Source organism: Pavona decussata, unplaced genomic scaffold, assembly GCF_977016875.1.
Source record: "Pavona decussata unplaced genomic scaffold, jaPavDecu1.1 SCAFFOLD_95, whole genome shotgun sequence".
NCBI classification, from domain to species: Eukaryota; Metazoa; Cnidaria; class Anthozoa; order Scleractinia; family Agariciidae; genus Pavona; species Pavona decussata.
The window spans coordinates 2,950,001-2,972,500 of record NW_028145512.1 but is presented as its reverse complement, the minus strand read 5'-3'; the positions used below and the strand labels follow the sequence as shown (position 1 = coordinate 2,972,500).

At 36.8% G+C, this 22,500-nt stretch overlaps 2 protein-coding genes and 1 pseudogene across 2 annotated transcripts; 2 read left to right on the top strand and 1 right to left on the bottom strand.

The window, feature by feature from the left end:
* LOC146473152 (uncharacterized) overlaps positions 1-22,500 on the bottom strand; it is a 489,085-nt pseudogene that overhangs the window by 362,992 nt on the left and 103,593 nt on the right.
* Positions 2,913-16,017, top strand: LOC146473163 (tetratricopeptide repeat protein 1-like). Its single transcript, XM_085118851.1, has 9 exons — positions 2,913-3,296; positions 4,581-4,641; positions 9,157-9,269; positions 10,165-10,201; positions 11,265-11,354; positions 12,716-12,774; positions 13,491-13,545; positions 14,644-15,070; positions 15,474-16,017. The coding sequence occupies exons 1-8, from the start codon at positions 2,940-2,942 to the stop codon at positions 14,757-14,759; spliced, it is 888 nt and encodes a 295-aa protein (XP_084974977.1). The 5' UTR covers positions 2,913-2,939; the 3' UTR covers positions 14,760-15,070; positions 15,474-16,017.
* Positions 17,399-20,440, top strand: LOC146473162 (G-protein coupled receptor 157-like). The gene is made up of 3 exons (XM_085118955.1): positions 17,399-18,197; positions 18,883-19,080; positions 19,442-20,440. The coding sequence occupies exons 1-3, from the start codon at positions 17,565-17,567 to the stop codon at positions 19,688-19,690; spliced, it is 1,080 nt and encodes a 359-aa protein (XP_084975081.1). The 5' UTR covers positions 17,399-17,564; the 3' UTR covers positions 19,691-20,440.

Genomic DNA, 22,500 nt, shown 5'->3' with positions numbered 1-22,500 from the left:
AGTACAGAGATAATATCCTGAGCTATTTATAAATCATGATGTTGATGCGGGAATTTCAATGTGATAGTTCAATAGTGTTGATATTGATGACTGATGTGTCTTATGCACCTAAACTGGTTCTTAAAAATACTACTTTTCATCACCCTGGTTAAGAAGAATACTTTTAAGCTTATTTATGTTTAATTCTGCTATTCATAATAACTCTAATTAATGTTATGTTTGGATTCACGTATGCTGGCCGATATTAATTTGAGGGAAACTTTGTTGAGGCAAAATTCGGTTTTGCTCCTTTTTTCCTTCTTCTTCCTTTGTAAAGATTTTTAACTGCCTCAAAAGCATAATGGCTAACTTCTGATCTCCATTTTATGCTCAGAATCCGTAGCCATTAATACAGAAATAGTACGTGCGAAAAAATGCCCTGCAACTTTGGGCAACTGTCAGTCCATGCGGACTCATTCAGTATACTATGACTGGTGCTTCGAACTGTACTGGCTGCCGTGACATTAGAGAGCAAACACAATTCAGCATGAGTAACAAATTGAAACCAAACAATAGAATTTAATATAAAAATCAATGTTAATTCTCCAATGCGGTCGGAGCCAGTGTATCGCACTGACAGATAAACCTGCGAATATTGCGACGTTTTTGTAACGAAAATATGTCAGTAAAAATAAGGAGGAAAGCAAATGCAAACATTTCGTGACTTTCGTATTTCATGCCAATAACACATATATGTACAGTTCCGCTCAAATCGCGCCTCAAACTGCACACCATACTTACATCCATTTTCGATGCGCAATTTGTTTTTCATTTACATTTTTATATTTTCATCACATTACAACGTTCTTTCCATCTTACCTCATTTTTACATATTTCCACACCACAACTGTTTGGGTCGCAAAGGACTGGCTGCCTGTTGTAGTTTCTCACTAGTCCATAAGCGAACTCTCAACTGAGTTGTCTTCTTATTACTTAAATGAACTGTTTGGCAGAACTTCTTAAATCATTTGTACAGACTGAATATGAGCAGAAGAAGCGAATGAACAGGAAAATACACTCAGTCATAATTAAACTAGGCAGATATTACCTCCCACAGAGCTGAGTACTATTTTTGTTTATGTATCTCAGTTTATCTGTTTTCGCGTAAAATGCGTGCGCGAACAAATAGGATCAATAGTATCATCAGTGGCGTCATTTTATGAATTGTAGAGTTTTAATAGGCAGTCGCTTTTATTGGCCTTACTTCTATCCAGAACTAGTCACGTTCTGGACATGCAAAATAATTCAAGATGCATAAGTATGGTCTATTTTTCCTGTTTTAAACAGTATTTACAAGGGATTGTTTCAGTCGGCCTTCTTCCGTCAAATTATCCCTGCAAGTGGGTCTACAAATTACCGCATTTCTTGGTATGAACTTTTCTATTGTAATTTGTGAGTCACCAACGTTTACTCCAGATTTCTATATAGTATGCGGTATAAGATGAACTTCCCCATATATCATCAGGCTTCTCTTCTAGTTTTACTTGAATACGTTGCTATTCAAAACACAATTTATGATAACAATACCTTTAGTTCTGGGTGTACGTATTTGTTTGTTCGTTTTCCGTTTCTTGACAATCTCTTTATACACGGGGCACACACCAAACCAACAACGGATATTCAACTGAAACGACTTTTTCCTCGTCCCTTAACATAAACGTCATTATATACATGATCCTCCAGGATAATTATCTGTAGCTTCTGACACTGACAATTATCGTGAGCTTTTAACGTTGACAATTTGTCACTCAGCCTCAATTTAAAGCTTCTATATCTAAAGTAAGTTGAAAGCTTCCCCCGAGCTATAATAAAAAAAAAAAAAGAGATTCTCAACTGTTGCAAAACTGGCTCACGCTTGCTCTGGTCCTCTCTTACTACTGTGGCCTCCTTTATATTTATTCTATAATGAATAATTTCGTATTCTACCAATGAATAATGAATAATTTCTTAGAACACTTTCAGCATCATAACCTGAACACATAAGACATGAGTCACACTGTTATACATTAGCGTAAGCTACCCTGGAGCACCAAACATTTTGTACAAAATAGTGTCATTGAATCACTAAGACCTAAAAATGTTTACTTTATAGTTTACCAGTCTAACGTACAGTTAAGGAACTGTTTTGAAAATCATTTCACGAATAACATTTCAAAGTTCCGCATGAGATAAGATATGATATCAAGTACGCTCAGTTTGATACGAAAACCTCAGTGGGAGGTATAAAACGGGAGATTTTTTTGACCAATATCGTTTTTCCAGTTTTTCTATTGCCACAAATCTTAAACTAAAGCTACGTGGCATAGCGATTCAGCGTAATATTGAAAATCATATGAGAATCGTGAGTAATTAAAAAATCTTTTCAGCTCATGCGATCAGTCGTTAAGAGGTGTCAATATTAACTATCGATCTAAAAACATTGCTATGGGATTTTGACAGACAGTTTTTTGTTGTAAACTGTTTTGTAGTCCGGTTTTGTGGCACTAGATCAGTAAAATGTCTGAGGCACCCATTTAGGAAATGTATTATTTAGTATTGTTTCGTTTCAGAAAATAAAAAGCTGCTTTGCGTACCACATAAGAGTCCATAAAATTCATGATTATATACAGTGCTGCAGGCAGCTCGTTTCGCCGCTTTGCTGCTCAACAAAGAAAGCATGTAAGACCAAGATAAAAATACACCCGCTTTTTTTTTTTTTTTGCTTTGTTTGTTTGTTTGTTTTTGTTTTTTGTTTTGTGTTTTTTTTTTTTTGGTCCTGTTCAGTTTTTGTTTTACTGAAAATCGCTCGACAAACGAAACACTTTTTATTGCGTCAGAGCTTTTACACTCCTTTAAGCTTTGAGCTGGGTGCTAGTACATTTGCATCAACGATTACATGACGTAGTAAATGAATATTCAATATGGCGTCCAAGATGGACGAAGATTCCGAAGAAGGCAACAAATCTGTTGTGGAAAATTTACCCAGAAACGAGAATACTAAAATAGAATGTGTTACAGAAGAAGAAGAAGATAAACAACGTAGAGAAGCAAGATCTACATTGTCCGAAAATGCTCAAATAGTCGACAAAGTGATTGAAAATTTTTCTGGTGACGACTCTGAAAGTGAAACATTTCAAGACGCTGTAGAGAATTTTAGCTTAAATGAGAAAATGGACTCTTGCCGAACGGCAACAAACAATGATGAGAACAATGGAGAGATAGAGGAACATGAAGGCGAGGCTGAAGAGGAGGAAAAACTTACTCCTGAAGAAAAGGAGGTAGCCTGTTAACAGTTATATACGTTAATTTGGCTAAATTGTAGAATACAGGGCCACTTGTTTACATCTCATTGTCCAGACGTAACTAATCGATGATCAATGACATCAATGAGTAATCGATCATGGGTAATCAATGGGTAATCAATTGATTAGTCATTGAATATTGGTGATGATCAATGAACAAGCATTTTGTGGCCTATCAATAATTACTCATCGATGTCATTGATTATTTATTGATGCTACTGATTACCCATTGATTACCTATTGATTTCCCATCGATTGTTCATTGATTACATATATATTATTATGCTGCACATCTGTTACACAAGATGCCATCTATGGCACAGCCATTTTTATATTTAATTTTGAGAACCTCCATCACCTGCTAAGTTACCTTCCCTACTTGTGCACCTACAAGTACATGTAAATATGATTATTAATTATGATATTATTTCAAAAGTATCAATCATTTAATTATTTGCTTTTACAGGTGATGCAAGTATTGCAAATTATTTTCAGAATCAGATATTTCATAATGAGTATACAGTAAAAACCATGAATGATAAGACCCAACAGCTTACTGGAAGGATTTGGCCTATGAGCTTATTTGCATTTTTCTTGTTAGAAAATAAAAGTACATGCAGTTTTTAGGACTTAAAATCTACATATTTGTAGCGAACGAGGAAAAAAACACAAAATGTATCCGTGCTGGTTAGATCACCCCATAATCCACCTTTTTTTGCATTACAATAATTTCACAATGGCTGGTCTACAATATTATACTTATTTCAAGGGAGATTACAATTTTCTGTTACACCATGGAAAAAGGTGGCAGCTGTTTATTTTACCATAATTATACCTTGTAAACCTAACACAGCCAATCGACACATAGAAAGTCACATTTTTTGTGTTATTCATCCCTTTATTCAACCTTTATTCAAAAATTTCTAGTCCTGCAAGGGGGTGCCATCACGCAAGATGCCTAACTAAATAAAATGTACTGAAAACATTATGTATGCTACAGTACATATAGGTTTGAAGTTTTTAGAACTTTTCTGTGCATTTTTGTGGGCATTTTAAGGGTTTTCATACACTGAGAATTATAGACGTACAGTGTCAATGTACCAGCCACCATCTTTTTCCGTGGATTCCATCAGGTTGCATTATTCACACTTTGTGTGGGTCAATGTTTTTTCAATCAAGGTGTCATTTGCTTAGGACTTAAATTTAGGACAAAGAATGTTTACTAAGTAGACACTGTATTTTTAATTTTTGACATATAAGGAAAGAAAGACAAAGGCTCAAGAATACAAAGACAGAGGCAATGATTATTTTAAAAGATCAGGTAAGTCTGAAACGTTGTTTACAATGATACAGTAAAAACCTGCATATAAGAACCTAGAATTTTCAATGTTAGACTGAACAGGTTCTTATATTTTAGGGTCGTTTTTCACAATTCAGGCTGATTAGGTTCTTAATAGGTTCTTATTTTTCAGAGGTTGTCGTAGTGTAACCATTGGCAGAAATCGCCTATAAATCGTCTATATTGAACTGTAGCTTTAAGGAAAACATATTTCTAGTGAAACTCCAAACAAATGTAAATCAAAGAAAACATATATACACAGTAACTTTTTGTCACACAATTAAAATCCAGAATTTTGACCATCAAAATTGGAGTGATTGTTTTTGTATAAGAACCAATTTCTTTGCCAGGCTGAACAGGTCCTTATATTTTTAGGTATTTAAATGCCAAACTTCAGCCTGTAGGTTCTTATATCACTAGGTTCTTATGTGCAGGTTTTTACTGTATAATTTGCAGTTGTTAACTATCACAACAAATTATAACGTAAGATCAAATTTTGCAACTGACTTATTAGTTAAAAAAAAAAAAACAGAAACAAGGTGGGTACTTAACTGAGTGTGCAGGCCATTTTTCAATCCATTATTGGGAAAACTCTTGTTTACTGTAATTCTCGCACTTTCATGGCTGCCATTAAATTTGCGCATTCTGGAAGTTCCAACTATCCAGCAATAATGATTGTCGGATACCCTGTCAATGCAGCCAAAACTTCAAAATTTATCAACAACTGGGCATTTTACAGCATTTTAAGTCGGTTGTTCACAGGAAGGCAATTTTTGTCATTTTTCCTGTAATTTAATTAAACAGTGACATGGTCTTTTTGTTTGTATGTCAAGGCTGTAATGGTGTGTCTGCTCAAAACTTGCAAGCGAATGATTGGAAAGTGGATAAATTGGTGGACTTGATGTTGAAATATTAACCAACAAGGCAGATTTGTCATCTTCTTCAAATGTAAGAGTACTCTGAAGAGCAATGCCTTGACCAAACCTTTTACATCGAACCAAAAATCATAGTCTATAGTATTAGAACAAAAATTTGTAGCATTGACTCGACTTCTCACAGCTTTTTGGGAGTGTGTTTGAAGAAAGATAAAATACACATCTTAAGATAGACATTTGAATTTCTAAAGACATGTACCTACATTACAATATTAAAAAAAAGTCCTTTTTGGCAGTAGAGTAGGGAAATCTGTAGGGTTGTGGCTTTAGAGACTTTTCTGACCTGTTTTTCCAGTTTTTCTGTCTTTATGACACTGTAGTTAAAATATTTACAGAACCGCTCCCCAGAAGAATGTGGATTTTGATACCATAAAATTACATTGTACAATAATGAACAAAAGCTTTTTTTGTAAGCACTACAACATTCTTGCAGGTATCCCACAGAATGCTGGAAATCAAATTTCTGAGGTGTTTTATTTAAAAATTTCCCCCCTTAAAGCTGCTGCCTTTCCATGCTCCTTACTCAATCCATGAAATAGAATAAAACATGAACAATTTCCCCTGCATATCTCCTTTTATTTATCAGTAAAATTTGTTGTAATAATAATAGCAGTAAAATAGTATTATTGACAAAATGTCTGAAATGAAAATTATGTATACATGTAGTTAGGAAAACTAACAGCCATTGACTTTCCATGGAAAGAGGCAAACCTTAAATGGAAGGGAAGTGCAATAAAATTTATGAGTTCATATAGAGTGAGTACAAATACAATCTTCAACTTCGAAACAAAATTAAAAAAAAACAGGATTTTCATTAATTTTTGTAGTAGGAGGGTTAATGGTGAATAGATTGGCACCACTCATTAATTTGTCTTGTTTAGACTGTTTTAAATCTCTCTGAAAGCAGGTACCATGTTTAGAGTAAATAGGTGCCAGAACCTGAGTCCCATCCTCTGATAAAACCCCTAGCTGAAAAACTTGCATTTTTTTGCTGTGAACTGCAAGTATTTCTCTTACAGCAAAATTGTGATTAACTCCCATTGGAACAGTTCTTGTTTGGTGCAAATACTTTGAAAATGTCTAAATTTTTCCATAAAAATATCTACCAAAACACAGCCTGTATAAAATATGAGCTTTAAGTTCAAAATCCAGAATGCATGTCTATGTGTTTGCAGTTGCAAATTATTGACATACAGCCAAACGTTGATTGCTGTCACATTGAGATACCTCTTATTGTATTCATTTCCTTGAATGAAACTGCCAAAATCATCCTTTAAAATGACTTGAATTTCCCATGCAAATGTCCATCAAAACATAGTGTGAACAAAATATGAACATTAACTTTAAAATCCTACAAATCGTTGAAGCACAGCAGAACTCCAGTGGTTTTCCTGTCAGACTACTGCTCATTTGGTTTATTTGTTAGCATCAATCTACCGGAATCGTCTTAAATTCTCTCATATTTCCCATACAAATATAACTATTATTGTTAGCCAAAAGAACTGGGTCAATTTTTGTCAAACTGGCACTTTAAGGAAAAAATCACAGATGATAATTAATTAATTGATTAATTAATTAATTAAATAAATGTTATACTACAGAAACTTTGAGTCCTTGGCACAAATATTTAAAATATTGAAAAAAAAATTATACAGTAGAACCCCACTCTACGGACACCCGCTAATACAGACACCCGGATATTAGAGACAGTTTCGTTTATCCTGATGAAAAGCTCATATTTTCTCTAAAATTAACCTACTTAATACGGATGCCAGTTAAAAACAGACAACGGACACTTTTCTGTGTCCCGAGTGACAAACTCTCATATATTGTGAACCCTGCTTTACAGACACTGGTTATCCCCACAGTTTTTTCATTGTTACAATTGTGTGCTAATTGTAGGCATTGTACCCTGTTCAAATAACAACAGATTTCTACGGGTTATTTATGATTTTATATAATTTTCCTAAAAAATAGCAGTAAAATAACGTGACATATTTGATCAGTCTGTCTTTCTTCTGGTGTTTTACCCTTGTAACAAAGTGTCTCTGCCTACTACAGTACATGTATGTATAAACAAAAATTTCATTTCCTTGGCCTTTTGCTGCAAATCATTGCTTGTAGTCTTCTTCCTCTTTGACATCCTATGCTTGCCACGGTCAGACCCTATCAGCATCAGTCTCCGACCGGAGGTTGATGCTGATAAGACTTTGACTCCGTTGTTGTGTTTCAAGGACAATAAAGTAGTTTTAGTCCAAGACTATGATAAATGAACATAAGATTTCCTTAGTTTTTACTTGTTACAGTTACAGTTAGAAATTTAATGTCTTGTTGTCGTAAAAATGTCTGCTTTATTCTTTGTATCAGTAAAATGTGTCCTTGATGTTTTTCCTTGTTTTTCTGAGAGCCCGCTTAATACGGACACCCAGATATTACGGACACTTTAACATGTCCCCTTGGTGTCCATATTAACCAGGATTCACTGTATTGACAAGCCTGCCTATTAAAGGATCATCGTAAAATTTATGTCTATTATTTAAAATACTTAAGCTGTGTTCTTGCTTAAATATTGAATTTTATGTAAATACATGTACAGGAGTCCATTTAAACCCACTCTGCTGAATTGGATATTTTCCTGTACAAATATTTGTTTAAATAAATAGATAAAAATGAAGCTGTGACTAATAGACTTTTTCACATACACACGTAACACACATACATACTTTTATTCAAGATATCATAAAAATAAAATACAAAAATAACACCCTGAAGAGGAAGTTAAAGAGATGGGCCCTATGTGAATAAACTTCCTAGAAAATAAAAATTACAAAATCAAAACATTGGCCAAGAGGAATAACAATTTACATAGAAAAAGAAAATGAAATTATGAAATACTGTAAGATTTAAGATAAGCTTTAAAACGTCTTAAATTTCTAGCCTCCACAATGTAGCGGGGCAAATTGTTCCATTCGCGCACAATTCTAACAAAGAAAGAGTATTCATAGCAGTTACACTTTGCCATTTTTACTTGTAATTTGTGCCAAGATTGGATCTGGTAACCTTTGAAGTGAGCTCAAAGTAATCACAAAAACGGAGATTGTTTAAATTGTTGAAAATAAGATGTCTTAGTATGGATTGGGTAGACAGGCTCCTAAACAATCCAAACTAAGCCTACTTGCTTACTTGTTCAAAGGATTCTTTTAAGCCACACTGTAGTTCAGTTTAAATAACATTTAACCCACAGTAAATAATAGAAATATTCCAGCTTTAGGAGATCAAGCATTTTAACTCTGGGGCTTTGCTAGATCAGATTTAATGAAAACGCCAACTTGTTTTTTATTGTTTTTATTTATCCATATTTTTTTTTGTAATTTTGTAAGTTAAAACAAAGATGTGAGCTATTTCACACCCTTGCACTTGTGTTTCCTAGCATCATTTTTCCAGTTAAGCCGTCTTTGATTTTAATCAAAGACAACAATCTCAATCTCACGATGTTTAGGGTTTGGAAAGTTGTTTGTGCACTGTCGCCCTTTTAATTTAACATCTCCTTTTCTTTATGTAGAATATCCAGAAGCTAAAGAATTTTACACAAATGCAATAAAGATATGTCCAGATGACTTTACAAAGGAAAAATCCATATTTCATGCCAACAGGGCAGCTTGTCTGGTTAAAATGGTATGTACATGTACATGCAGTATTTTTTTGTCCGTCTGGAGTGAGCTTTTTGGCCCAAACATCCAACATCCTGTTTCCCTCACAGTATAAATTGAATGACAAGCAAATGGATTATTATTAGGCATAACAGTACCCGGACTAATGTTGCAAATGGAACATAACAAATTAAGAGTCCCAACTGGCAGGAGGCTGACCAGCTGGCTATTTACAAGTGTAGCAAGAAGCAAGATACAATGCCAGCTTGTCGTCAACCTCATTTCCAGGCTCTCTTTTGTTCTCTGGGACATGAAGAGGGTAGACCTGGGGAACAAGGTTGGCTTGTGGTCAGAGCAGGACTCCAGATTACAAGCACCACTTGGCCACACTACCTCCCTCATTCCAGTTATAGCATTCATGTAACAATACAGTTGTTTTTTGCTCAAATTTTAATAATCAGCTTTTAGTAGGAATACTTTCAGAGGTAACACACCAAAACAAGCATGTATGTTAACAATAATTCTTAGCATGTAAGTACAGTTGACTCCTGATAACTCGGACCTTCAAGGGAAATTGAAAAAGGTTCGAGTTATCAGAAGTTTGAGTTATCAGGGGTAAAATTATAATTTATAGAAAATGACCTGAAAGGAAAGGAAAATTGCTTCAAGTTAGTGAGAGTTCGAGTTATCGGGAGTCGACTGTAATAATTCATTCCTTGTTCTTCTTTTCCCTGTACTTTATTTATCAATTTATCTTTTATTTATAATATCATAATCTTCTAACAGGCCCTCCTTGATTAGCTTAGGCTATTTACAGGCCAGTCCAATGTATCAATTTACCATGTATAAATCAAAGAATAAAGTAAAGTAACAAGCCTTTATTTTTATTTATTATCAAACGTTTCCTTATTTCTTTATAGTACCAACACAAAGAGGCAATAGAAGACTGTACAAAAGGTATATCCAATCATCCTCAAAACCATCTCCTCAGCACAGCCGAAATGTTGGCCAGCCAAATCTTGTTATCTGCTCAACTGTTATACAATATGGGTGTTTCTACAAATGGAGTGGATTTGGGGAGGGGGGGGGGGGTCAGGGGGTTTGGTTGAACCCCTAAACTGTAGCAAAAACTTCATAACACTTAAGGTTTTTAAATGTAACAAAAAAAGATAGCTTATTAAGAATTCTATGCAAGAACTACACTGTACTCATTACACTTGTCTTGTTATGTACAACTGAAGGTCGTGGTAAAACTGACATTTTTCTTCTTCAGCAAGTTTGTTAGGGTTAGGGTGCACACAAGCAAGTTTTGACTTGACAAGGAGTCTTGCCAGGGAAAACGTGCTCATATCTCATGTATACAAGGCTGTGCTTTAGTCAGCACTGATAAATTCAACTAATGTTTGAGCATTTTCTAAAACATTGAGCTGAGTGTTTTGCTTATGTTTATCAGCTTTATTGGGTAACATAACACAAAGAAAAGAAACAATTTTTATATAACAAAAAATATAAGACATTTCCCAAAGGAGAGAGCACAAATGGGACCATGTACCCACGTGAGGTGCTTCCCGAAAAATAGATAATTATACATAAACTATATAAAATTGTTTTAAAAAACAACTATCTACAAAATAGTAAAAACCATTTACAAGGATATAAAAATATCAATGCCTAATTAATTTAAAATTTACACGTAATTAATTTAAAAACAAAACCAACTTTGTGTGTAAACGTCAAATAGCTTTTATTTCTGCCACTGGTCAGTGATAGAAAATACACTCCAGATTTGTAAATTCCACTCCCGTTTTCTCTGATAAATTTTTGGGTGATTGACATCAATCCAAAGATTTTTGATGCACAGGAAGATGCTGCATTTTTGTTCCACATGTTCCAAGTTAAGAAATGATTTACCAAGCCAAATAAAATAGATGCAATTATATGGTTTACATGTAGATACCAGCTGAGGTACTGTATGAAACTGTGGGATCTTTCAATAAACTACAGCAGTTTTTTTCTTCAGCTTTAGACCTCAATCCAGATTACATGAAAGTGAGGCTAAGAAGAGCCCAATGCTATGAGCATGAAGATCGATTGGAAGAGGCATTGGAAGGTGACATATCAAATCACTCTTGTTCATGTTTAGTCATACTTGACACAGGCACAAATGCAGATCAGACAATTTACAGCAGTACAGCTGTACTACCAGGTCAGGTGCTGGGGTGTACACTGTACTTCATCTGAAAGCGGAAAGAACTTTTCATTCTCAAACGTCTTTGTTCTCGTTACACATCTGTTATGGTATAAAGTTTAGGTCAGGACACACTAGGGACATGAAGGGGGAACGTGTTGCAGGTTCAATTTCCATTGTGTGACGAAATGTTGTCCCCAGTACATGCTGCATGAAATTCTGCTGATTTGAAGCGAGGACAGTGTGACCCAAATTTTTAATGCCGTGTGCATGGCTCATGCAAACTGTCCCAGTACAAAAGACATGTAGAAATGGACCAATAAAAACGCGACGGGGTACGTCCCCAAGTGACTGATTACCAAAGTATATAGCAAGGTGCGTTCATCAATCAACAGCTTATGGAGCAATGCGTGTACATGAACATTCAGGTTATCTGTCAACTACGTATACTGGGTCTTAAACCAAGCAGAAAATGAAAAAGTCAAAACAGCGTTACACTCTCACAGTAAACTGAAGCATCCAGTGTAATGTATGTTACACTGAAAAATGTGTTCTGCGTATTACAGTTGTATTATGAGACAAATGCCAAAATTCTTTTTTTTTTATGAACAGTATGAGTAAGGGTAATATGAAAATGTAAAACTTTACTCTACACAATCCTGGCAATTAACTCAGAGGGAGGGAGTTTACTGGTACGATATCTTGTAAACAGCACTAGAGTAAGCCGCGCAAGCATGTCACAAGTGAATTGATACCGCATTACAGCAAATAATACTCTTTGTTAGGTTCCTGATCTCACGTGCGCATTGATAAATAAGAACGTTCGGCTTCAACCCCAAAATTAGACTCTTATAAGACAAAAAACGTGCATTTCAATTACCTGTTTTACAATGACGCGGTTTTCATACATTTATTTGTGCGACTGTGTAAGAATGTTTTGACAATTTGCAAACTTCTAGGCTTACAGCGAAGTTAGAATTTCTAACGGAACACGAAGGTTTTGCGGGACTTGGGCCTTCCACCACACAGAAAAAAACTGCAAGTATGATGGTTTTGTACGAGGAGTTAAGCCCTTTTATAAGATGTTTTCAAGTTAACCAGAACTCGAGTCGCGGTTGTTGGTTAAATCTGTTCTTCAGATGTGCTAAGGGGGCAGTGACCTTGTCATTTGTCTAGTTGAAATAGAAAAATAGAAACTATCTGAGATGCTAGCGCAGTGTTACTGGTATTCCAGAATTTATTTATTTTGTAACTAAAACACAGCTTTGTTTCTCTGTCAAAAGATTATCAGAAAGTGTTTGATGCTGATCGTTCTTCTCATGTCGCCAGAGAAGCTTTGATGGTGAGTGAATTGCAGTTTGTACGTGCATCATGCCAATTTTAAAATTAGCTCGGTGGGCCATGACTACAAGCCATGACGTCAAAATATTCATCGGTATGCAGGGATTACGACACACATTGGACCTTTCATGCGCCAATAAAAAATGTACATTAACCGATACAAAGACGGCTGTTTAAAAATTGGTCTTGTATCACATGTGGTAGCTGTGGTAACAATGTGGCTCAATGGTTATTCCCTGTATGGTGCTGGAGATTCTTACTTAATAAACTGCCTTTACAATGGACACCTTCAAGGCAACGATTCAGTGATGTCCGCATTGCAGAGGGTAACGTGTTCGCGAGTCCCAATACTAAATGTCATAGGCAACTGGCCAAGAATGTTGTATTTGATTCTATTTGAGATGTCGTTTTGGGTACAATCCGGCGTTGAAAGGACTTTTTTGTGACTTGTTTTTAGGGGAGGGCTTATTACGGAGGGGTTTTATTATAGCATTTGCAAGGATTTTGGAGTTGACAAGAAAATGAAGATAACCCTAGACCTAACAGTCTATTGTCTTGCTTTGGGGGGACTTATTGTCACAATTTTACAGTATTTTAACATTTTTACACGACCTCATTAGACTGCGAGCAGTCATCCTTTTTTCACACGTAAGTGGATACTGCTGACAGAATATGACGCTTTGAAAACTCTTTTCTCTTTTCTCGAACGGTATCCAGAGGCTTCCAGAACAAATCAGAGTCAAGCATGAGAAAATGAAAGAAGAAATGATGGGTAAATATTATTTTGTCAATGTTATTAGTACTGGACCATGGAGGACAATGAGAGAAATGAGTGAAAACTAATTGAACGTGTGCTGAGCGTGTGGTACAGTAACCCCTGTAGTCTGTCGCAGGAGGTGTAATTTCTATTCAAATGAAGTTAAATTCGGTTGGGTCTTTCAAGTCTACTACAGATGAAGGAAGCAATTTCCGGAACTGTAATAACTTAAAATAAGTGTGGCCGACTAACACAAGGTCATTTAATGTACTTTTCTATTTTTGATGGCAGCCACATGCATATGTAAGAACAAATCGGATTAGATATTTCTGTTGCTGAGCGGTTGGATAATGATGAAAATATATTTTTTGAGAAACCGCAGCGTAGCATTCTTAGTCAAAAAATATGAGTGGATGTCTTCCGATGAATTGTGTAGGGAAACAGCTCATCAATATGACGACAAGATGAACCAACTTTAGCAGGTTCATTTGTCCTCGGCAAAACGAATCCTTTCACACGACGTGTCTGTTAATACCAATGGAAGTGACCCTGGATACTGGTAAATCAGCTTTCTGAACGTGTATTTTTCTCGAAAGCTTAGATATACTAGTAGATCAGTGGTGGTAAGAGACTTGTTCCTTTGTTGTCTTTTTCTCAAAGGGCAACAAATTAACTGTACTCCACAGAAGCTGACAAGTGTACCTAACTCTTATAAACCTTATTCCAAAATGGCTTCAATTTGATTCTTTTGTTTGCTTTCAAATAAACCCTTCTTGCCTCGCTCAAGGCAAAATATTCTTTTGATTTTTGAGTTTTATAAGAACGAAAGAAGAAGGGCTAATTTGAATACTAACAAGAGAATATTTAAATGATAGCCATTCTGGAATAAGGTCCATCATTTGCTCCACCTCCTCAGTCCCAAGCTGATGTTAGACTTGTGATTATTATCATTAGTTATTATTTATCTGCTTATGACAGCTTTGGAGTTTGATTCCCATCAAGACTAAGTCAATTGGGCTGAACAATGTGAAGAGTATAGTTTCTTAATGGTTAAGGTTTTCTCTTTGCGACCTTTCTGCAATAGGTTAATTGTTTGTTGTAAACTTTGTGCAGGAAAACTTAAAGATCTGGGAAATGTTTTTCTACGACCGTTTGGCCTATCCACGGACAATTTCAAGCTTCAACAAGATCCGAATACTGGAGGATACTCTGTTAATTTTCAGAAGTAAACTAAGTGGAAGCAAGCAAAGTAACAATTCATTTCCCGCATATACGCATTGAAATAATTATTGCACAGCTAACGGCAAAAATAAATGTTCGGTAATCGAGAAAACGGAATCACAAGAGCATGGCTCTGCATTGGTGTCTTATACTCCAGCTACATTGATAGACTCTGGATTCAGATCAACTATCTTCACTTGGCAATATAACTAACGGGCGTAAAACGAGAATTTAATTAGTTAGAAATTAATCTGGAGGGAAGCGAATTTTCGCATCCTTCCCGGCGCGCGCGTGGTTTGCCCGCATTCAGTTAAGGACGGTGCCTACTAATACCGAAGTATTTTTGCGCGGTTTATGACTATGCAGGAAAAGCAGATCTTAGCAAGGGCTATTGGAATCCAAAACGAAAATTGGGGGTAACCACGCATTTTTCAGAGATAATTAAGCAACAATATCTCTAAAAAGCGCCAAAATATAAAGCAATGTATGGGATTTTTTTCCTAAATTGAAGCTTAATTTTCTCTGAAAAATGCATGGCTACCCCCAATTTTCTTTTGAGATACCAAAGGCATTTGGTAAGTTCTGCTTTTTCCGTATAGTTTTAAACCGCGCAAAAATATTCCTGCATTAGTAGGCACCACCCATAGGAAACCCGAGTATCTCGAGATGCGCAGAACGTATGCGCAGTAGCAATAGTAGCCACCGTCCTTAATATCCCTAAGAAAAATAACGGACTGCTCGTAGTCTATTTCCGTGATTATTCATTCGCATGCAATAATTTGAAACATTCAGTAAAGAGAACTGTTCACCGTGCCCGCGAAAGAGATACCATCCTCTAAAGTTACCCCATAATTGCTTGCAATGTAAACGTCAAGTACGCCTACAAGATTATCTGATCAGAACTTACTCTGTCTGGTGGAAACAGGAATTACACTAGGAAGGCAGACCTTCACGTTATAAACATCATGCATCAACATAAGAAACAATTGAAGATCAATTTATTGGCAGACGCATAATCAAGCAGTATTGATCTAAAACGTTTTTTGCCACCTCATGTTTCTGGCGATAATTTGTGTTTCTGACATCTTTTTTCCTAAAAGAGAGAATGCGCGCTAAGCTAAGCAAAGATAGGAGAAAATAACCATTTATTAATTGACTGTACCTAGACTCAAGGAAAACCCGCCATGTTATCAACGTACGCGCTAATCATGACGCAACCAATAGTGCGCGGTAAGGATGTACAATGAATTAAATGTAATCACCTTTGATCTGGTTTTCTCGTGAATTAACGAAACGATCTGGGCCTAGTTGTTCAAAGCCCGATTAACAACAACAAGCTTTATTTGCGTGACTATAACAAATACAGTATAGCAAAAGCTATTCATAACTAATTATTGATTCGTTAACTAATTCTTAAGAGAACTTAAAATAAAAATAAAAAATAGCTAATCCTGGATTAATGTGAACTTTGATTCAAGTTTAATTACTAATCGGTAAAGATTCTTCCAAAAGATTTTTGGCCCTCAGTTTTGACTTAGACTTTCCTTTACCTTTAGTTCGAAACTAGGCTTGAAAACCACTTTCAATGAGGGAGATGGAAACCTCGATTAACTTTTAATCGTAGATTAGCGTTAATCGGCTTTCGAACAACCCGGCCCTGATTAACATAGTTTTTCTTCACATTTTGGCTTCAAAAACGGCACCTGCGAGATTTCTATTGTTACGTTTTTGTACCTAAGAAAACAGGAGACCCCAGTAGGATCCCCCTGGCCCCTCCCGCGCTCGGCTCTCTCCTCTCATTCAGTTTTCGTGCTCCCAATGTGCAGGTGCGGTCGTGTAGTGTTCAGCGCCTTCGACGATCACCCCATCACTTTTATATGGGACCCCACACGCGCCCGGACATATTTTCGGCTTCAATGTATTAGACAGAAACCTTCAAAAACGCCCCTTTCGAGTACGCCATTTGCATACAAAGGCGAAATCCTGTACTTGAAAACTCCTTAACTTAGAAATAACTTCTGCCTGACCAAAAGATAAATCCGGTTCAAAATTCCCCACTCGCCGGGCATTCTTAGTATGCTTTTCTTTGCCTCGACGTTCCTTTGAAAGAAGAGGGTACAGCGGAATCCTTGATATAACGAAGACCCCGGTATAGCGAACGATTCTTCAGCCCAGTTAAAGTAAGATGTTCGTAACAAAATCCCGATATAGCGGACCCCCTTTTGAAAAAGAACAAATTTTCCATCTCACTTGACGCCAGTCATTTCGGGCGGGTTCCCTTTCCCGGTAAGTCGTTGTGTTGCGTGAGCTTGGCAAATCAGCCGTGATCATATGATATGATTGGGCTAAGGGTCACACTCTGTTCTACTATACTCGGCGCAGCTGTAAAGCTGATACCCCACACTGTATAGGAGTAAGATTAAAGGCAAACTTATCCACAGTATTTGTTATGAGAAATAAAAAAGGTTAACGGACTGAAGGACCGGCTCCGATATTTTCTTTGAAAACTGCTGATTTTCTCTCAACACTAAGCACAAAGAGATGCGTGCCTGTGGGCCAAGGACATGTACCTGTGATTTCGACAGAATGTGGTGTCATATTCGCTTTCATACACATTCATAACTTCTTTTGACAAACGCTTTTATCACATTGCATATGCATACGTTATAACACGACCGGAAGCACTCGATCTTGACAACAATCGGTTTTAAGCTTGCAAACACTCATTTTGGCAACAATCGGTAACGTGGGTCTCACGTGTGACTTGTGAGAATCACGCGCTCGTTGGAATCGAAGGTTCAGAGAATTCCAACATGGAGTCCGTTGTGAGGAACAGCTTCGAACAATTCGAGTCTGCTACAACTGTTCCACAATCACAAACTGCAGAGGCAACCCTTAATAAGATCCTATCTACCGCGGCTGCTTCATTGTCGATGGTGGGAACACTGATTATCATTGCTACATTCGTGATTTGGCACGATCTGAAAACAAATTCACGAAGAATAATAGTGTTTATATCAATCGGTGATTTTTCGGTTGCGTGTTTAAACACAGTGGGACTGTATAATCCTCCCGCCGAAAACTCTCTGTGTGAAATCCAAGCGACACTTAACGTGGCTGCCGTTTTGTCATCGTTTTTCTGGACCGTTTATTTGTCGCTTTATTTATACCTGACTATCTGCAGGAAAATCTCCATGGCATCAGAAAAGCGAGTAATGATGTTCTTTCACATTACGGCCTGGGGAATTCCCTTAATGATAGCAATATTCGCGTATTTTCTGAATGGAGTCGGATATTCAAGAGATATGGTGTCTTCAGGCTGGTGCTGGGTATCAACCGACCAACCATGGTGGAAGATGTTATTGTGGATGTGCCTTACTGGAAAAAGCTGGGAAATATTCGCATATCTTGCTATTTCTGTGTTCTATGTGTTGGTAAAGCAGGAGGTACGTTTTTCCTCTTCTTTTTTCTTCTGTCAGCCATCTTGTCACCCACTGAATATGTTTTGGAAATGTAATCTATATATGATGTCTGGCCTGGCAAACGAGGAAGCATGGTCATTTCTTCGTGAGCAAACGACGAAACGTGTTGCGGAAACAAAATTTTCCTGAAATGAATAAACTTATTTGTTTCTTTGGAGCAGCAAATGTTTGATGTGCACCCAAACAAAGAAATATTTACGAAAAAGTGCTGCAGCAACAATGGTTCTGCAATTTTTTGAGAATTTCCCCTTCTTGAAAAAAAGCAAAAATGATGGAACAAACCTCGCTCAACATCTTATAGGTGAAGAGAGCTGTTTTGTGCAATGAAAAATACATAATATGTTGAAGTTCACCTGATAAGTTGCGATTAATGAATTGCGGTCTTACTGAGATCTTCTTTGAATCAACACCTTCTTCGATTTTAAGGCTGGGAAAGGAACAGAGAAATATTCGGTTGAAGAAAACCACAGCTCACAGCTCTGGCTAGCACTTCAGTTTTGAAAAAAAAGTCCTGTTAGCTAAAACATTCCACATTACACTATCATGCTCGGTAAACCACTCCTTAAAACTGACGTAATGTTCAGATTTTTTGTTGTCACCCGTTTATAATATCATAACTCTTTGATCTCCTTTCTTACTGGTGCCGTAGGTCAGTCAGGGATTTATCCCAAAAAGTGAGTTTTTGACACCCGAGACCCTGGAGAGAGTAAAGAAGGCAGACCGCAAGTTAACGTTCATTCCTGTGGTGTTTATTATGCTGCGCATCTGGGGAACCATTAGATTCTTCCGCTTCTTGGCTTTTTATCCTGACGATCCGCCATTACTAAAATGGCTTGTGGTCCTTCATGTAAGCACCGTGTGAAACTCCTTTATAACATGCAATAACTTGCTCTTATTCAAAAGGTTTAATGGACGTCTTTAGCTACAAAGTCACAATTCCAAAACTCACGACCGGGAATGCAGCTGTTTGGTACGTTAGGTGTCATCAACAAACTGCACAGCGTTATTTCTGATTGTCAGATATTTCAAGATTGTGCTGAAACTAACAAGAATTGTACTTTAATTTATTTATGCTAATTACGTATACTGAGTCTGAGTTTGTGTTAGTAATGAGTACACGTATCAGGAACTTACTTGATGGGACATACATAGCGTGCTTTTTTATTGCGTACTTATTTTTAGCTGATTACCTTTTTTTTATTTTGCAGGGTGTCGGCGACAGCAGCCAGGGCTTTGCCAATTTCGTTTTGTTTTGTTTGTTCACTGAAAAGATAAGGAAAAAGTTCAGACTTAGTTGTATCCGATTTACACCATACTGTTGCAGGTTTCAGGAGAAAGAAGAATGTTTGTTTGAGAGTACAACAAACTTCCCACTCAATGAGACTTCAGACTTCACCTCTTATGGAGCAAGAGATTGTTTCATTGCTTATAATTCGTATGCAGTAATGACTGCATAGATTATTGAGGCGTGAAGTTTCAGTTTAGGCATTTCACTTCAGTCATTTGGCATGTAATTCAAGCCTAGGAAAACTAGCGAAAAGCGTCGTTAATAAGCCCAACATCAACCAAAACAAGCATTTAATGCATTTAACTTTGAGAACGAACGGTCTAACAGTTGAACAAATTACAAAACCGTAAACGTGGCAAGACCACAGCGACCGCAGGGCCGGATCTTTTACAGACCTGGATAAGCATACTCAACTATACGAGACGGCAAGGACTGATCCTTACGGCTGTAAAAAGAACGAAAACAAAAAAAATGGATATATAAACGGTAAAATGTATGTCTAAAGATTGTCTTTGTCCTTTTTACTACCGTGGGGAACAGATTACAACTTTCTTACTGAAACTTACGTTCAATTCGAACTGTCTGCTGGACACGACTGAAATACTAGGTATAAATTAGAGGCCGAGGATTGTGAAGAACCCTTCTCCTCGAAATCTGCAGGTCTTGGTTATACTGCGGGAGGGGGGCGGGGAAGGAGTGGGCAACTCGCCGATCTGTTGCAATCTTCAAATTAAGAGTATTTTTCTGTTGTTTACAGTCCATACTCTGTCATTCATGAATGCGGGTGGTATATATCACCCTTTACGGTACCATGTTTGAGCAATTACAGCCTTGCAGAGTTCGGTACATTGCAACTTTGCAGATTTTGAAAAGCTAGTTTTTAAACCATGGACTCAAAATAAATTGGAGAGTTTCTTAATTGGTTGTATGTCAGTGCTGAAGGTTCTCTTTTCTGAAACATTTTCACTCTGTCCCTTCCCTTTTCTACTGTACTCCGGCCGCACATTACAACAACGTTCCGGATCTACCACTTTGCAGAGCTCAAATTTTGTTGCATTTTTTTATTTCCATGTACTGTGAATAATTAAGCAACAATCTACATAATATATGGAAATAAGTACAAATGTAAATATGCACTAGCTACGCTTCTCATTGCAGTGCGATAGTAAGTAGCAGTAAGTTGTTTTACTCTAAGACTACTTTAGTTGTGAAAATCAAAGAGCCATAAAAGCTCAAATTAACAATTGTTAGTGTATTGCAAAGTTTTAATAAATAAAACAAAAACTTTCTTTGAAAGAAATATAAACGAAACAAGGTTTTGGCCTCTCGAGTGACTTGAAGAATATTTTAGCTTTGTTGAATGACTACGTTCCAGTCATCATCGATCCTTTTTTTAAAGCTAAATTTTCAGCCGGACCCCACGATGACCAGTGAAGCGTACTGAACTGATAAATGCTGTAGAAAACGGTGTTTCAACGACTAAATCAGATCATTTCATCATTTATAATTATTTGTTAATTATGGTTTACAGGGTTTAAGTTTCCCAGTATGCCTGCGTCATTCATTGAATAACATATATACATCATTCTCATTTATTTATCAGGCTTAAAATATTCCATCACATTTATTTCCATTGCGCATATGCCCCATATTGACATTCCAATTCTAGCAGTATGCAGGATGTTTGTCCCATGAACCTAGTTTAATGGCCTTAGCTCCAAGAAGTCTCCTGTAGCTCAGTTGAAACTTCTCACCTTTGGTCTTTGGTGAGGTGGATCATGATGTCAGAGTCTGTTCCATCAGCATCATCCACCACATCGTCCAGGTACATAAAAGTCCTGACCTCTTCAGGGAAACTGCCATGAATTATATTGTAGGCTAGACGGGTCAATGTATTGGTAATGTCGTGCATCTGATTAGCGGTGTGGGAAACGGGAAGGCAATGTCATCGGGCGTCCACTACATCTCATTTCACCTTCCAAAGTCTGTTTCATTGGCGATGCAGTCAATCAGTTGATATAACATAAATAGTAACAAACAAATGCCTAATCATTGGTGAACAAGTTATGATTGTTTTCTCGGTATAATAGTGTAAACACCCCTAATTTTAGCTTTCAGTGGTTCTAACTCAAAAACGAGCACTGTGGCCCCCATTTTTTTAATGAAGTAATTAACATGTCTAATCAAGCTAAAATCTCTTCAAACCTTCAAAAATGGCATTATTTGACTACATTATTATTGCTCCATTATTTGACTACGGCTTTGTAGTAGTCCTTGGACTTCTCAAACTTCTTTTTATCAAGTTTAGCCGATTAACCAACGTTAACTGCTAGCAGGATCTTCGTCCACGGTTTTTTGCAGTTTATTTGGTTATTTTTCCAGTCCTATTATTAGAGAGACTCTAGGAAACTGGAATTTTATTGCCGCAGGATTTAAGCATTATAACAATGCAAGCCGTTACAGAAATTTATGGACCGCGCCCACTGTATCCAGAGGTATTTTTGTGCTGTTTATTACTATGTGGGAAAAGCAGATCTTAGCAAGGGCTATAGGGATCCAGAAAGAAAATTGGGTGTAACAACGCATTTTTTTAGAGACAATTAAGAAACAGTAATTCTAAAAAGTGCTAAAATACAAAGCAAGGTATGTCATTCTTTTTTTTTTAATCAAATTGAAGTTTTATTATCTCTAAAAAATGCATGGTTACCCCCAATTTCCTTTTCAAATACCAAGAGCACTTGCTAAGTTCCACCTTCTCCACATTGTTTTAAACCACGCAAAATATCCCAGTATTAGTACATTTCGAAATGCGGAGAACGTATGCACAGTAACAAAAGTAGGCACCGTCCTTCAATTTTCTTCGATTTTCCCAGAGTAACTCTCCTGGCGACCAACTAGAAAGACCTTAGATAACAAGGACTGGAACCAGATTTCAGAGCCCAGCGGTTTTCGCGAAAACATGGGTTTGGTGGAGGTGGC